This window comes from Chrysemys picta, chromosome 16, assembly GCF_011386835.1.
Source record: "Chrysemys picta bellii isolate R12L10 chromosome 16, ASM1138683v2, whole genome shotgun sequence".
Classification (NCBI taxonomy): Eukaryota; Metazoa; Chordata; order Testudines; family Emydidae; genus Chrysemys; species Chrysemys picta.
The window spans coordinates 4,031,955-4,049,744 of record NC_088806.1 but is presented as its reverse complement, the minus strand read 5'-3'; the positions used below and the strand labels follow the sequence as shown (position 1 = coordinate 4,049,744).

General features: G+C 51.9%; 2 protein-coding genes across 2 annotated transcripts in view; both read right to left on the bottom strand.

Annotated features, from left to right (window-relative positions):
* Window positions 1–629: 629 nt before the first annotated feature.
* Window positions 630–17,790, bottom strand: part of LOC112061464 (hydroperoxide isomerase ALOXE3-like) — a 37,571-nt gene continuing 20,410 nt past the window's right edge. Inside the window, exons 11-14 of the mRNA XM_065569130.1 lie at window positions 9,010–9,131; window positions 7,422–7,522; window positions 3,224–3,394; window positions 630–951 (exon numbers count right to left, since the gene is read on the bottom strand). Coding sequence (XP_065425202.1) covers window positions 772–951; window positions 3,224–3,394; window positions 7,422–7,522; window positions 9,010–9,131 — 574 coding nt within the window. The 3' untranslated portion in view covers window positions 630–771. The remainder of the gene's footprint in view (window positions 952–3,223; window positions 3,395–7,421; window positions 7,523–9,009; window positions 9,132–17,790) is intronic.
* Window positions 12,637–17,718, bottom strand: LOC135975906 (myb/SANT-like DNA-binding domain-containing protein 2). The gene is made up of 2 exons (XM_065569131.1): window positions 13,869–17,718; window positions 12,637–13,269 (listed from the first exon to the last, which is right to left on the bottom strand). The coding sequence occupies exons 1-2, from the start codon at window positions 14,407–14,409 to the stop codon at window positions 13,037–13,039; spliced, it is 774 nt and encodes a 257-aa protein (XP_065425203.1). The 5' UTR covers window positions 14,410–17,718; the 3' UTR covers window positions 12,637–13,036.

The window sequence follows — 17,790 nt, the reverse complement described above, 5'->3', positions numbered from 1 at the left end:
ACTGACACAGCAATGCTGCCTGAATCTGCCGAGAGCCTGAGTCCATTACCCTGAGGATGGGCTACTTCCCAGATTCACAGCAGTGGATGCTAATCATAGAAGATTAGGGTTGAAGAGACTTCAGGAGGTATCTAGTCCAACCCCCTGCACAAAGCAGGACCAACATCAACTAAATCATCCCAGCCAGGGCTTTGTCAAGCCAGGCCTTAAAAACCTCTAAGGATGGAGATTCCACCACCTCCCGAGGGAACCCATTCCAGTGCTTCACCACCCTCCTGACCCCCCTCCTGTCCACAGATAAAATGCTCCCAGCTGGGCTTGGTGGGGCTTTAAACCCAGCTGACTGGCCTGGCTCAGGGGTGAGAACCACGTGCTGGTAACCCCGCTGCCCATTCCAGTGCTTCACCACCCTCCTAGTGAAATAGTTTTTCCTAATATCCAACCTGGACCTCCCCCACTGCAACTTGAGACCATTGCTCCTTGTTCTGTCATCTAATTCAGCTGCCCAGTGAGCACACTTTAAATGCAAGTCTTGCCAACACCATGTGTTCAAATCCCATGAGCCAGGCCCTCCAAAATCACGAGAATGGCTTAAAAATAATTAGATTAATCTCAACATATGTGAGGTTTTCTTTATTTGCCTTCTGGTATTGGGGTCACATTTTGAGCACTGCCAGCCAGATCTCCCTGAAACCTCCCGCTGGCTCCATCGAGACATTCTCAGGCCAGGTGGAAAGTGCTCTGAGCACTGGGAGGAGGTGCCCTGCAGGGTTATATGGACACGCTGTTCTGAACCTCCGCGGGGTCCAGGTAGGGGTAGCTAATGGGCAGTGACTTGTTCCTCTGCTGGATTTCCTTGGAGATCTCCGCCAGACGTGCCTGGAAGGCTGCAATAAGCCGCTTGGGCTCTTCCTCAGTGAAGTGCTCCTCAGGGTAGTAGCCCAGGGGTCTCTGGAAAGGAGCGAAGAGAGAAGTGAATATGGAGGCACTGAACTCACAGATCCCCCTCGGCAAAGGGGAAGAACCAGGGTCCGTTCCAAGCTGGCCCGAATGTACTACTTCTTGGATCCCTTCTGATGCTCCTGGGTAATGGACAATCAGGCACAACTGATGCTTTCTCTTCCCCTTTGGGTACCAGGGAATCTCTCACTAGCCACCCATGAGAACAACTCCAATATCTGCTTCCAACAGAACATAAGAACGGCCACACTGGGTCAGACCAATGGTCCATCTAGCCCAGTGTCCTGTCTTCCAACAGTGGCCAATGCCAGGTGCTGTAGAGGGAATGAACAGAACAGGGCAATTATCAAGTGATCCATCCCCAGGCACCTGACGCCCGCTTCTCTCCGCCTCCTCCCCCCAGGCTCCCCCTGCCTGCCCGCTGCTCGCTCTTCTCTGAGTCCCCAAGTGTCTCCCACCCACTGCTCCCTCCTTTCTGCCCCCTCCTGCCTTAAGGGCGCGTGACGGGGGGAGGGAGCGGAGAGGAGGGAGCTGCGGGATGTGCTCAGAGAAAGAGGCAGAGCTGGGGCGGGAAGAGGCACAGCATGGGTGGGGCCACGGAGGAAAAGGCAGAACAGGGGCGGGGTCTTAGGGCGGAGCATGGGCGTGAGTGCTGTGCATCCCTATTTTTTCCCCATAGGTGCTTGAGCCCCAGAGCATGGACGGAGTCAGCACCTAGGATGCGTTGTGTGACAAACGACTTCCCTGTGTTTGTTTTACTCCTGCTGCCCATCCTGCAGCGTTGAGTTTCCCATATAACCCCAAATGCAGTCTGGTGAGATTGTGCTGCCGTGCGCGTTGAACCTCGCCTGATTTGGATTTTTACCCTGGGGAGGGGAGTCACTAGGGAAATTTCCAAGGAATTGTTTTCCATCCGAACATGGAGTTTTGTCACATGTAAATGTTTCACAGGAACGCATCAATTCCAATGGGAAAAAAGTGGAAATCATTTAGACTTTCTCGTTGAACTTTGATCCGGTGAAAATGTTTTGTTTTGACTTTATCAGTTCATTTAAACTTGTATATTCTATTATAATCTTTTAATATTCTATTTAATATTATATATCTTTTATATTATCCTGTAGTGTTTTGATGTGATCAAAATATTTTAATATATTTGTATAGGGTCTATTGAATACTAAATTACAGTGTTATGCCATTAGAGAAACAAAACTTTGAAATATTATAGTGTATATATATTATATTTAACATTTAACATGCTGTAATGCAGAAGTGTTCAATATATATTTCTGTTCTGTAACTGGGGAAAAAAACAGATGTTACAGTCATATCATCCAATGATGATAACACTCTTTCCTTTCCACTAGTATCTCAGGAGGAATTTAAACCTCAGCCACTAAAGATAGACATTTTTTAAAATCAGCAGATCCAGATAACTTGCAACCAAGAGTTTTAGAAGAGCTGGCTGAGGAGCTCACTGGGCTGCTAACGCTGATTTTCAATAGATCTTGGAGCACTAGGGAAGTTCCAGAGGACTTGACGGAAGCTAACATTGTGCCAATATTTAAAAAGAGTAAATGTGATTTCCCAGGCTGGTCAGCCTGATGTCGATCCTGAGCAATATAATGGAGCAGCTGATAAGGGACTTAATAAAGAATGACAGGAGTGTAATATAATGAATGCCACTCAGCATGGGTTTATGGAAAATAGATCCTGTCACACTAACTTGATATATCCTTTTTGGATGAGATTACAAGCGTGGCTGATAACGGTAATAGTATTGATGTAATAGACTTAGACTTCTGTAAGGCATTTGACCTGGCATTTTGATTAAAAAGCTAGAGAGATATTAACTGAACATGGCATACAATGAATGGATTAAAGAGAAGGGAGTTGGCAATGCCGTACCGTGCCGCCCTTCCTTCTGCACTTCCCTATCTCTCCACTCCACCTTCAGAGCTGGGCAGCCAGAGAGTGGCAGCTGCTGGCTGAGCGCCCAGCTCTGAAGCACAGAAGGAAGCAATTTTAAAATGGCAGAAATTCTCCGTGGGACCCAGCTCCACTAGGAAGGTTGAGTTGGGGGATGGGTCCCTCGCAAACACCCTAATTTGCAGGGCTGATGAATATGCATGGACTTATTTCCATAAATGCCATCTTTCTCCCAGAATTCCCCAGCCATTGTCTCCCCGCCACATCTGTCCCTCTGTCTCCCCCAGCCATGCCCAGAACTCTCAGCCAGCATCCATGGGGCCGCGCCACTCACCAGGTCTCCTGGCTCGTAGCTCACAACGGTGAGGAGGGAGAGGAGGGCGCAGGTGGCGTTCACCGCGGGCAGGGTGTCCAGGATGCTGCACAAGGTTGCGGTGCCCTTGGTGGTGGGCGGGGGAGCTCTCAAGGTTGCTGGTGTGTTGGGCATCCAGGCGGCGAAATCGTACTGTGGTACAGACACACCCCGGTGGGTCAGAGCCTCGCCTTGGGGGAGGGAAAGCTTCCCCAGAGCACCCAGGAGTTCTGAGAAAGGGACCCTAGTGGCTACAAAGCCGGGCTGGGGATCCTGATTAGGCCTTAAAGACACAGCATTTAGGTGGTAGTACATCTACACAGCAGACTTAGCCCAGGTGCTCACCTGAGTTACTACAGAGAATTCTTTCCTGGGTGCTGGCTGGTGAGTCATGCCCACATGCTCAGGGTTTAACTGATTGCCATATTTGGGGTCGGGAAAGAATTTTCCTCCAGGGAAGATTGGCAGAGGCCCTGGAGGTTTTTTGCCTTCCTCCGCAGCATGGGGCACGGGTCACTTGCTGGAGGATTCTCTGCACCTTGAGGTCTTTAAACCACGATTTGAGGATTTCAATAACTCAGGCATAGGTTAGGGGTTTGTTCCAGGAGTGGGTGGGTGAGATTCTGTGGCCTGCATTGTGCAGGAGGTCAGATTAGATGACCATAATGGTCTCTTCTGACCTTAAGTCTATGAATCTATGAATGCCATAATCCTGGTCACTGATGCTAAGTGTCCCATAACACCTTGCATCTGGTGAAGTAAACGCTTGTCGCAGATAGGAAACTTGTCAAAAATCAAGATACATTTGTTCTCTCTCTTACTACAAGCCAAGGAATAACCTTCACGGATCAGTGCCTGGAATATTAGCCTCCAGAACAAAGATACGAACAGAACAAGAAGTTAGAGAACTGGAACGAACTGATGGGTTGGGTTTTTGTGACATGTGTAACTTGTAAAATCACAGCAATGATACCAGCTGAAATGTGTAAATTGGGGAGTGCACCGTCCGCATGAGGTGAACGTAACATCACTGCACGAGCTGGCTCCTTGGAGGTTGGTAGTGTGCAGAGCCTTTTTCCTGTACCATAGTCACAAACCTGACTGACACTGGCTATTTGATCTCTTGACTATATTTCATAATGAACCAACGTGTGGTCAAGCAATTAGTATACAATTTAGCAGCAACAGATTTAACACAAGCCAACCAACCTTGACTTCCTCATAAGAACGGCCACACTGGGGCAGACCAATGGTCCGTCTAGCCCAGTATCCTGTCTGCCGACAGTGGCCAATGCCAGGTGCTTCAGAGGGAACGAACAGAACCGGCAATCGTCGAGTGAGCCATACGCTGCCGTCCACTCCCAGGTTCTGGCACTCCGAGGCTGGGGACACCCTGCCCAGCTTGATTGACAGCCATTGATGGACTTACCACCTCCCTCGTGTCAGGCAGCACTGTGGCAGGTGCTGTGCTGCAGAATTGGCATAGTTGCCATATTGTCCTGCGCAAGGGGGAGGCTGAGGCTTCAGTGGGAGCACTCGCCCTATCTATAGTGGGTTTCACTCAGAGGCCAGCAGGCCATGGCTCGACAGTCCATACACCCCAAAACACCTCGAGGGGTGGTAGCTGACTTGCAATGTGAGGACAGGGAACAGACCATACCTGGTGTATCGCGGGAACAGACTAGCCTGGTGGCCAGCAGGCCTAGCAGGCAAATAGCAGATGGTCAAACCCTAGAGTTCTCCCGAATAGGTGGTGGAGAGGGGTAGGGGGACCCGGGCCCTCCTGCTCCACTGGGTCTGGGCCCAGGGCCCAAGAGGGAGAGGTGCGAAATGTCTCGCTCACCTCTTAGTGATGTGTGTGACTAGTCTCCTGCCTCCCTGGTTTGGGGGCGTGGGCGCAGCCCCCCCGCAATGGAGAGCTCCCAATCAGCCTCAGGCACTCACTCAGCCATATGAGCTTTTCCCAGCCCCCATCCTTGAGTCCGGTTATTTTCCCTCAGCAGGGAGAGGGGGAGGGAAAAGGGGCAGGCCGCTGCCTGCCAGGTTGGGTCCAGACACTTTCCTGTGCACCACTTCAGGCCCAGAAGCTGCAAACTGGCTCCCACCCTGCAGACGGCATCTCCCTCACTCGCTCCCCCTGCTTGACCCTCAGTGGCCCCTTTCGAGCAGAGCCTCCATTCAGAGGATGCGCCGCAGCTGCCAAGAGGCAGAGCCCTCTCAGCCCAGTGCTGTGACTTCCCTCCCCCTTTCTCTGTCTCGGGACTGTCCTGGGGATGGTGGGGGGAAATTTCACCGCGTCATAGAGTTTAAGGCCAGAAGGGGACATTGGATCTTCTCCTCTGACCTCCTGGCTAGCACAGGCCCGTCCATTTCACCACTTCCCCCTGGCGTGTTTTGTTAGGCTAAAGCACTTCTATCCTCCGGAGGCTAAACTGCTGTGTGCCACGGGCAGAGGTGCCACCGAAGCGCCAGGGCAGGGTGTTGAGTGGCTGAGCCGTGCTCAGAGCAATGGCATTGCTAGGAGCCGGGCGAAAGCCTGTCAAACTGCCGTGGGAACGCCCCCGTCGTTTCAGAGGCAATCAAGGGGCCACCCCTAAAACAAGGCCTATTAGAGTCTGCTCAGAAACTAGCAGCGCGTGGGGGGGGATCCGTTGTGTGACAGAGAATGCAAACGGTGACCAGAGGAGAACGGAGCGAGAGGCAGAGGCAAAAGCCAGCAAGGCAAACGTGGCCTGAGCGCCTACAGTGCGGTGTAAACCTGGGGCAGTGGGACCCTGGTGTATGGACTTGCTGTACCCTAGCCCAGGCCTGAGCATCCGCACTGCCTTGTAAACCTGGGTTGCCAATTGCTGGCCCCAGATCTCTGCCATGCCAGCATGTCCATAGAACCACAGAGTTACAAGGGTCCGCAAGGGTCATCGAATCGAACCCCCTGCCAAGCTGCAGGATTTATTGTGTCTACATCAGCCATGACAGCCAGCTACCCAGCCTCCAGCCCACATTGCACTACACAGACCTTCTGACTTAGACCTGCGGCTTGAGCTGTGTCCACACTGCCCAATGACAGGGCTTGGATCTGATTCACAGCAGGACTCGGGCTCTGACCTACCCCACCAGCAAAGTCCTTGGATCTGGGTCCTGACCCAAGTCAGATTGGTTTGTGTGTGGACAAAAGGCGGGCTTGGGCTCAAACCTGAGTGACACCCCGGGCTTCATGTGCAGTGTAGACATACCCAGTGTGTCCCTGGGAAAAGCTAGAGAGAGAGAGGTTTGGGGACTGTTCACTAAAGAAGCCTGGGTTCTTTCTGCATTCGGAGAAGCAGCGTTTATCCATTCCTGGTACATAAATCAGACTGCATCGAAAAGAATACCAGATTCCATCAATTTCTGCATCTACCTGGAACGTACTGAGGGGCCTGAAACTTGACTAGCCACTCGGATCAAAAAGGGGCAACAGTGTGAATCTAGCACTAGTGGTGCAGCACCAATGTCTTCATGGGCCCAAAGCGGGAGAACCCACCTAGCCCTGAGGTGGCTTGGGCTCAATGCACAGGGACTTCCTGTGTGACCCGCGGGAAATCACTCAGCCGGGGGCTGGGTAGGTCTGTTCCCCAGAGGGGTCACCCCAAGCAGATTGGGCTGGTAGGTTTTTAAGACCAAAAGGGACAATTATGAGCCCCTAGTCTGAGCTGCCTAGCCCAGTGATCCCTGAATGGAGGCCAACAACCTCTGGAGGGGCTAGAACCAGATGTACAATCCCGGTTAAAGGACTTGAAGGTCCAACACTGAATTATCCACCCTGCTAAAACTGGGCACTTTACTTCCAGTTTAGAATCAATGGGGCCAGACCCAAGGTGGTGTCAATGTGAATCTCTCCACTGGAGTCAATCGGGCCAGACCCCAGCTGGTGTCAATGGGAATCTCTCCACTGGAGTCAATGGGGCCAGATCCCAGCTGGTGTCAATGGGCGTCTCTCCACTGGAGTCAATGGGGACAGATCCCCAGCTGGTGTCAATGGAATGACACTGACATCCCTTGCCATGGAGATGCCCTCTGGACCAGTGCAGAAATCCACCCACCAAATCAGCTGAGCTTCCCAGGGTGCCAAAGAGGGGTGGGCACCTGCAAAGCAGCATATTTCAGGGCTATTCAAACTCAGCTCCCCCCAACTCTCTCCTACCTGCCCGCTGTTGACAGCGGCGTGCCGGGCCGAGCTGCAGTAAACGATCATGGTGAGGAATTTGATAAGCTCAGCTCTGGTCTGCAATGTGGAGGGGACACCTGATGGGTGGAGAAAATGACACAGGCAGTGAGCTAACACCAAGAGTCATCTCTGCCCTGGGGAACAACACACACACACACACACACATCCCCCCTTGCCAAGCACTGCTACAGGCTGGGGACCGACTGGCTAAGCAGCAGTTCTGCAGAAAAGGACTCGGGGATTACCATGGAGGAGAAGCTGGATATGAGTCAGCAGTGTGCCCTTGTTGCCAAGAAGGCTAACGGCATATTGGGCTGTATTAGTAGGAGCATTGCCAGCAGATTGAGGGAAGTGATTATTCCCCTCTATTCGGCACTGGTGAGGCCACACCTGGAGTATTGCTTCCAGTTTTGGACCCCCCACTACAGAAAGGATGTGGACAAATTGGAGAGAGTCCAGCGGAGGACAACAAAACTGATTAGGGGGCTGGAGCACATGACTTACGAGGAGAGGCTGAGGGAACTGGGCTTGTTTAGTCTGCAGAAGAGAAGAATGAGGCGGGATTTGATAGCAGCCTTCAACTACCTGAAGGGGAGTTCCAAAGAGGATGGAGCTCGGCTGTTCTCAGTGGTGGCAGATGACAGAACAAGGAGCAATGGTCTCAAGTTGCAGTGGAGGAGGTTTAGGTTGGATATTAGGAAACACTATTTCACAAGGTGGGTGGTGAAACACTGGAATGCGTTACCTAGGGAGGTGGTGAAATCTCCATCCTTAGAGGTTTTTAAGGCCCAGCTTGACAAAGCCCTGGCTGGGATGATTTAGATGGGGATTGGTCCTGCTTTGAGCAGGGGGTTGGACTAGATGACCTCCTGAGGTCTCTTCCAGCGCTAATCTATGATTCTATGATTCCCCGCTACGAGGAATGGGGCAAATAATGGAGTTTTTGGTTCACGTGCCATACAAGGGGAAAAAAATCATTTCGGGTCCACCCAAAACTGAAATTTTTCATGAACTGAAAGATCATAATGAAAATCAAAATGTTTCTTTTGGAGAACGTTGAAATGGAACGTTTTCTAGATGCTAAAGCCACCGTGACAGTCTGCTCTGACCTGTGTAACTTCCCGGAGTTAATTCCTGGTTCAGCTAGCGCAGAGCCTTCAGAAAAACATCCATTCTTGAGCTGAAAATTACTAGTGGTGGAGAACCCACTGCAGCCCTTGGTGAGTTATTCCAATGGTTGATTCCCCTCACTGGTAAAAATTTACACCTTCATTCCAGTGGGAATTGGTTTGGTTTCAATTTCCAGTTGCTGCCTCTTTCTCTGCTAGATCGAAGAGCCCATCATCAATTTCCCCCCCCCCCCCCCCCCCCACGTGCGTCCTTATACACTGGTTTGGCCTCTATCTGGAGCAGCGAGGCCACAATGAAAGGCCTGCACGGTTCCTTCCCCGGGAGATGCGGCCACACCCTGGTACCCTTTAGGCCTCTCCCAGCCCTAAGTGAGTTCTAACCAGACCCCACTGGCTATGCTGGAGAGGGTGAGCGAGGGGTTGGAGGATGGTACCGGATGACTTCCTGCCCATAAACCCTTCAGTGAAGATCTCTGCCACCCAGGCCTGCAGCTCGGAGTCCTTCTCGACAGTGACGTCGCTCTGGTAGTACAGCCCAATGATGCCAGAGACAAAGCTGTGAGGGTTAAAGGAGAAACCAGTGAGTCAGGTCATATGCAATGGGGTTACTCCGGAGTCACACCGGGGTGAGCGAGAGGGGAACCAGCCTTAGGGTACGTCTACACTACGAAATTAGTTCGAATTTATAGAAGCCGGTTTTATTGAAATCGGTTGTATACAGCCGATTGTGTGTGTCCACACAATAAAATGCTCTAGGTGCTCTAGTCGGCGGACCGCGTCCACAGTACAAGGCTAGCGTCGACTTCCAGAGCATTGCACTATGGGTAGCTATCCCACAGCTATCCCACAGTTCCTGCAGTCTCCGCCGCCCCTTTGAATTCTGGGTTGAGATGCCCAATGCCGGGATGATGCAAAACAGTGTCGCGGGCGGTTCTGGGTACATGTCGTCAGGCCCCTCCCTCCCCCGTCACAGCAACGGCAGACAATAGATTCGCGCCTCTTTACCTGGGTTACCTGGGTTACCTGTGCAGACAACATGGAGCCCGCTCAGCTCAGCTCACCGTCACCATATGTCCTGTGGGTGCCGGCAGACGTGGGACTGCATTGCTACACAGCAGCAGCTGCTAACTGCCTTTTGGCGGTAGACGGTGCAGTAGACTGGTAGCCTTCATCGGCGATCTGGGTGCTGGCAGCCGTGGGGCTTGCCTTTTGGCAGTAAATGGTGTATTACGACTATTAACCGTCCTATTACAAGTCGGGTCATCGCACGTTAGCAGAGTCTTCCCCGAGCAGCCGATTGTGCAATAGGCCTGAAGACCATCGTCATACGCCGCCCCGTATTTGCTGCCAAGCACCCAGAAAGATGCCGAGGGCTATCAGTCACGCTGCACCATCGTCTTAAGATGTAAAAAATAGATTTGCTCTGTATTCATTTACTTCCCCCTCCCTCCGTCAAATCAACGGCCTGCTAAGCCCAGGGTTTTCAGTTTAATCTTTGGGGGGAACATTCTGTGTGACAGTTGTTTGTGTTTCTCCCTGATGCACAGCCACCGTTCTTGATTTTAATTCCCTGTGCCTGTACGCCATGTCGTCACTCAGCCCGCCCTCCCTCCTTCCCCTAGTCCGTCAGATACTACGTTTGCGCCACAGCTCAGAGAGCCGAGAAGCGGTTCGCGCCTTTTCTTTGAATTCTGGGTTGAGATTCCAATGCCCGGATGATGCAAAACAGTGTCGCGGGCAGTTCTGGGTACATGTCGTCAGGCCCCTCCCCCCTCGTCACAGCAACGCAGACAATAGATTCGCGCCCTTTTACCTGGGCTACCTGTGCAGACAACATACCACGGCAAGCATGGAGCCCGCTCAGCTCAGCTGAGCTCACCGTCACCATATGTCCTCTGGGTGCTGGCAGACGTGGGACTGCATTGCTACACAGCAGCAGCTGCTAACTGCCTTTTGGGGGTAGACGGTGTAGCATGAGTGATAGCCATGGGGCTGGCAGCCGTAGGGCTGCATTGCACCAGCCCCTTGCCAGGTGATGGTATATTATGACTGGTACCCATCGTCGTCGTATTGGTGTGGCTGTCAATCATGGCCACCTGGGCAGACATGCTACTGTTTCGATGATGATGGCTACCAGTCGTAATATACTATTTTCTGCCAATTGCCCAGTATTGTCTGCTAAGCACCCAGAAGAGGCCGAGGGCGATGCTGGGTGCTGGCGGACGTGGGGCTGGCAGACATGGGGCTGCATTGCTACACAGCAGCAGCCCCTTGCCTTTTGGCAGATGATGGTATTTTATGATTGGTACCCATCGTCGTCATATTGGTATGGCTGTCACTCATGCTGCACCGTCGGCTGCCACCTTAAGATGTAAAAAATAGATTTGTTCTGTATTCATATGCTTCCCCTTCCTCCGTGAAATCAATGGCCTGCTAAGCCCAGGGTTTTCATTTTAATCTTTGGGGGGACCATTCTGTGTGACAGTTGTTTGTGTTTCTCCCTGTTCCTGTACCTGTACGCCATGTCGTCACTCGGCCCTCCCTCCCTCCCGCCCTCCCTCCTTCTCCTGGTCCATCAGATACTACTTTCGCGCCTTTTTTCTGACCAGGCGCCATAGCTAGCACTGGGATCATGGAGCCCGCTCAGATCACCGCGGCAATTATGAGCACTATGAACACCACGCGCATTGTCCTGGAGTATATGCAGAGCCAGGACATGCCAAGGCGAAACCCGGACCAGGCGAGGAGGCGATTGCAGCGCGGCGACGAGAGTGATGAGGAAATTGACATGGACATAGACCTCTCACAAGGCACAGGCACCAGCAATGTGGAAATTATGGTGTCACTGGGGCAGGTTGATGCCGTGGAACGCCGATTCTGGGCCCGGGAAACAAGCACAGACTGGTGGGACCGCATCGTGCTGCAGGTATGGGACGATTCCCAGTGGCTGCGAAACTTTCGCATGCGTAAGGGCACTTTCATGGAACTTTGTGACTTGCTGTCCCCTGCCCTGAAACGCCAGGATACCAAGATGAGAGCAGCCCTCACAGTTGAGAAGCGAGTGGCGATAGCCCTGTGGAAGCTTGCAACGCCAGACAGCTACCGGTCAGTCGGGAATCAATTTGGAGTGGGCAAATCTACGGTGGGGGCTGCTGTGATCCAATTTGCCAGGGCAATGAAAGACCTGGTGATAGCAATGGTAGTGACTCTGGGCAACGTGCAGTCAATAGTGGATGGTTTTGCTGAAATGGGATTCCCAAACTGTGGCGGGGCCATAGACGGAACCCATATCCCTATCTTGTCACCGGAGCACCAAGCCACCGACTACGTAAACCGCAAGGGGTACTTTTCAATGCTGCTGCAAGCCCTGGTGGATCACAAGGGACGTTTCACCAACATCAACGTGGGATGGCCGGGAAAGGTACATGATGCTCGCGTCTTCAGGAACTCTGCTCTGTTTCGAAAGCTGGAGGAAGGGACTTTCTTCCCGGACCAGAAAGTGACCATTGGGGATGTTGAAATGCCTATCGTGATCCTTGGGGACCCAGCCTACCCCTTAATGCCATGGCTCATGAAGCCGTACACAGGCAGCCTGGACAGGAGTCAGGACCTGTTCAACTACAGGCTGAGCAAGTGCCGAATGGTGGTGGAATGTGCATTTGGACGTTTAAAAGCGCGCTGGCGCAGCTTACTGACTCGCTCAGACCTCAGCGAAAAGAATATCCCCATTGTTATTGCTACTTGCTGTGCGCTCCACAATATCTGTGAGAGTAAGGGGGAGACCTTTATGGCGGGGTGGGAGGTTGAGGCAACTCGCCTGGCCGCTGATTACGCGCAGCCAGACACCAGGGTGGTTAGAGGAGCACAGCAGGGCGCGGTGCGCATCAGAGAAGCTTTGAAAACGAGTTTTGTGACTGGCCAGGCTACTGTGTGAAACTTCTGTTTGTTTTTCCTTGATGAACCCTCCAAACCCCCCCCCCCCGACCCGGTTCACTCTACTTCCCTGTAAACCAACCACCCTACCCCACCCTCCCCTCCCGCTTGCAGAGGCAATAAAGTCATTTTTTTTTAACATTCATGCATTCTTTATTAGTTCCTTACAGAGGTAGGGGGATAATTGCCAAGGTAGCCTGGGATGGGTGGGGGAGGAGGGATGGAAAAGGACACACTGCATTTTAAAACTTTAACTCTTATTGAAGGCCAGCCTTCTGATGCTTGGGCGATCATCTGGGGTGGAGTGACTGGGTGGACGGAGACCCCCCCACCGTGTTCTTGGGCGTCTGGGTGAGGAGGCTATGGAACTTGGGGAGGAGGGCTGTTGGTTACACAGGGGCTGTAGCGGCGGTCTCTGCTCCTGCTGCCTTTCCTGCAACTCAACCATACGCTCGGGCATATCAGTTTGATGCTCCAGCAGACGGAGCATTGCCTCTTGCCGTCTGTCTGCAAGCTGACGTCTTGACGTCACCTATCGTCTTCAGCCCGCCACTTGCTCTGTTCTTCCCGCGATTCAGCCCGCCACCTCTCCTCTCGTTCATATTGGGCTTTTCTCATCTCCGTCATTGACTGCCTCCATGCATTCTGCTGTGCTCTATCAGCCTGGGCGGACATCTGCAGCTCCGTGAACATCTCATCCCTCGTCCTACGTTTTCTCTTTCTAATGTTCACGAGCCTCTGCGAAGGAGAAACATTTGCAGCTGGCGGAGGAGAAGGGAGAGGTGGTTAAAAAAGACACATTTTAGGGAACAATGGGTACACTCTTTCATTACAAGGTCGCATATTTCGGCTTGCAGGCAGCCATCGTAGGTCACAGTGTTTTGGCTTTTTTAACCTTCTTAACATGCGGGAAAGGTTGCAAACAGCAGCGCATTTCCCATATCAAGGATGAATTGGGTTGTCCATTTAAAATGGGGTTTCAATGTGAAAGGAGGGGGCTGCGGTTTCCCGGTTAACATGCGGCACAAACACAAGTAACCCCCCCCCCCCCACACACACACACACGATTCTCTGGGATGATCACTTCACCCCTCCCCCCCCACCGCGTGGTTAACAGCGGGGAACATTTCTGGTCAGAAGAGCAGGAACGGGCGCCTCTGAATGTCCCCTTAATAAAATCACCCCATTTCAACCAGGAGAGCTTTCTGGAGATGTCCCTGGAGGATTTCCGCTCCATCCCCATACACGTTAACAGACTTTTCCAGTAGATGTACTGGCCGCGATTGCCAGGGCAAAGTAATCATTAAACACGCTTGCTTTTTTTTGTAATGTTTACAAATAGTTACAAAGTTACACTCACCAGAGGTCTCCTGTGTGCCCTGAGGGTCTTGGGTGAGTTCGGGGGTTACTGGTTCCAGGTCCAGGGTCACAAACATATCCTGGCTGTTGGGGAAACCGGTTTCTCCGCTTCCTTGCTGCTGTGAGCTACCTACAGTACCTCCATCGTCATCTTCCTCGTTCCCCGAACCGTCTTCCCTGTGTGTTTCTCCAGTGAGAGAGTCATAGCACACGGTTGGGGTAGTGGTGGCTGCACCCCCTAGGATCGCATGCAGCTCCGCGTAGTAGCGGCAAGTTTGCGGCTCTGCCCCGGACCTTCCGTTTGCTTCTCTGGCTTTGTGGTAAGCTTGCCGTAGCTCCTTAATTTTCACGCGGCACTGCTGTGTGTCCCTGTTATGGCCTCGGTCCTTCATGGCCTTGGAGATCTTTTCTAATACTTTTCCATTTCTTTTACTGCTACGGAGTTCAGCTATCACTGCTTCATCTCCCCATATGGCGAGCAGATCTCGTACCTCCCGTTCGGTCCATACTGGAGCTCTTTTGCGATCCTGGGAGGACTCCATCACGGTTACCTGTGCTGATGAGCTCTGCGGGGTCACCTGTGCTCTCCACGCTGGGCAAACAGGAAATGAAATTCAAACCTTCGCGGGTCTTTTCCTGTCTACCTGGTCAGTGCATCTGAGTTGAGAGTGCTGTCCAGAGCGGTCACAATGAAGCACTGTGGGATAGCTCCCGGAGGCCAATAACGTCGAATTCCATCCACACTACCCCAATTCCGACCCGCAAAGACCGGTTTTATCACTAATCCCCTCGTCAGAGGTGGTGTAAAGAAACCGGTTTAAAGGACCCTTTAAGTCGAAAGAAAGGGCTTCGTTGTGTGGACATGTCCAGGCTTAATTCGGTTTAACGCTGCTAAAGTCGACCTAAACCCGTAGTGTAGACCAGGCCCTAGAGACTCCAGCGGAGTTACTCCTGATTTACACAAGGGGGCAGTGAGAAAGGAATCGAACCCCAATGAGATAATAAATTACAGAGAATGAAATGTTATGGGAAAGTCACTAGATGGCACCACAGGACTAGTAATACATAGTGTACATTTCCTAACAGAGTTTCAGTTGTAAGCCATTTGCCACACACAGAGATTTTTGTTTTGGTGGCAGGATGCTGCTAATAGCACTGATGTGATTTCAGTGATTCCTGGAAGTTAACCCCACTCTGGTCACCTATACTGACACCTGCCCAGCCCAGACATCAAAATCTCACCCTGGAAGTCCTTGCTGAGGCTGAGGGGGTAACAGGGTATCTCACAGTTCTGGGTGTCCTGATCAAGATGTCAGACCTGCACTGCCGCCAATAGAACAATGCTGATTTACACCAGCTGGGATCTGGCCCATTGACTCCAATGGAGAGACGCCCATTGACACCAGCTGGGAAATGGCCCATTGACTCCAATGGAGAGACGCCCATTGACACCAGCTGGGATCTGGCCCCATTGATACTAATGGAGACTTGTCCATTGATGCCAGCTGGGGATCTGATGGGCATAAGAAGACCCAAGGGATCAGGCCTCACATTAAAAACAGGAACCAGCTCTGAAAGGCCTGTGTCCCCTGATGGCCTAGTCGTTAGTGCAGTAATCTGCAATGTGGTAGACCCAGGTCTGAAGCCCCACTCTGCAGCCTGTTAATCTGAACACAGGGATGTGCCCCACCCCCTGTGCAATAACTGGGTGGCAGGAGAGGTTCCCTGTGAGGAAAGGACTCGCCTGTTTTAAGGGCCTCATTCCAGGGGAAGATTTGTGGCTATGAATCAGGCACCGCCCTCTAGCCTTCAATTAGGCACCCAAAGCTCTGCCTAGTGGCCTGTAGCTTCTTTGATGCCTAACTCTCCCCGTGTGGTTTTTAGGGAGCCTGTCAGTGCTGACACGTGCCCTGTCAGGCGGATGCCAAAGCACCCTTGCAAATCTGGCCTGCCTCCGTTTCTCTCAAAGGGGGTTCACCCTCCTGGCCTGCCTTTGCAAAGCCCTTTGAGATCTGACAAGGATCGGCGCGAGGGGCAACAATTAATATCGATCGCTGCCGGACGTTCCCACGCTCCTGCCCAGCCGGAAGGGCGACGTCCCAGAAAGCGTCTGTCCCTTTCAGAAGCTTTCAGCCGAGGCGAATTTCACCTGGGCAGCGTTTTCTGTGCTCCCTCCCCTGCGTCCCTGAGACAAACCCCCAATTCTGTTGGCAAAAATCTCTTTCCAAAGCCACGTTCAGCGTCGGTGGATCAACTAGCTTCGGAAAGCCTCCGTCACGCCCAGTGATATTTAGCCCAGGCTGTTTGCATTTCCCAGCTGCCTGCGGGAACGTGTCCGTGTCTCAGCAGCTCGAGGAAAAGGCTTAAATCCCTGTCCTGCCCCGTAACCTACCCATGCACTAGGGACTAGGAAAGACAGAGGAGTAGGTCAGATCCCCAGCTGGTGTAAATGGGTGTCACTCCATTGGATTCAGTGAGACCAGTTTCCCAGCTATTATCAAGGGGCATTTCTTTATTGGGATCAATGGGCCCGAGCCCCAGTGCGGGTAACTGCCCGTTGCTTTGTTGGAGTCACGGGGGCCAAATCATGAGCTGGTGTAAACTGATGCGGCTCCACAGGGCCAGATGCAAATCAGCTTCACTCCACTGAAATCAACAGGGCCAGATCCCAGCTGGTGTATTTTTACCCCAAACCTAATATCTCATTGAAAGGGTTTTCTGGGGTTTCTGGGGTTTCGTGAAAAATGCTCAATTTTGAACCACCTGAAATTTTTCAGCCAAAAGCTGAGCGAACAGCTCTTTTTTGAGAGAATCAAAAGTTTCACGGAAACAATTTCCATTGGTTCTCTCTCCCACCCTTTGTCTATTTAGATTGTGAGCAGGTTGGGGCAGGAACCTTCTGTCCGTGGGTGTCTCTCTCTACAGCACCTAGCACCCTGATGGTACCGATCTCGGTCAGGGTCTGTGCAGCGCCTGGCACAACGCGGGCTCTGATCTTTGTCAGGGTCTGTGCAGCGCCTGGCACAGTGTGGTTCTAAATTTGACTGTAGCAAACTATAATCACTTGATCACAGTCCATAAGTATCTACATGGGGAACAAATATATAAAATGGGCTCTTCGGTCAATCAGAGAATGTCTAAGAAGAGACAATGGCTGGAAGGTGAAGCTAGACAAACTCCGACAGAAAATAAGGTGTCATTTTTTAAAGGTGAGAGTAATTAACCACTTGAACAATTTACCAAGGGTCATGGAGGATTCTCGCTCACTGGCAATTTTTAAAACAAGATTGGGTGCTTTTTTTTCTGAAAGATCAGCCCTAGGGATTGTTTTAGGGAGGTTTTCTGGCCTACGTGAGACAGCAGATCAGAGTACATGATCACAATGGTCCCTTGTGGCCTTAGAATCTATGAATAAAAATGATAGGACCAGAGCCTCAGTGGGTGTGAATAAGCACAGGTGTATTGAAGTCTCACAGATTCACATCAGCTGTGGATTGAGCCCAAATCTTCAGGCCTCATGAACATGAAGAAAACCTCCAGACTGTGACCTGAATGTAACCTGATGCAGCGACGCTGCCTGAGTTTGCAGAGAGCCTGAGCCCATTGCTTTGAGAGGAGGGTGGTGAGGTGCTCCCCACATGTGCCATTAACTCTGACACATAAGGACAACAATTTCCAGCTCCCGATGACTACATCACTGCGGATGAAAGCACATTACAGAGGAAAGAAATGACCCCCATTGTGATGTTCTACTAGGAGCAGCACCTCACTGAAGGGGAATGCGTGGGTGGGGCTTGGTCTGTGGACAGGGCTTGAGAAAGCACTACCTCTGTTTTCTCCTAGAGATTCACTGCTCCGCCCCAGCTCCACTGTGGTTTCTCCACCCCCACCTCCGCAGCATCACTATCCCCACCCCCTGGATT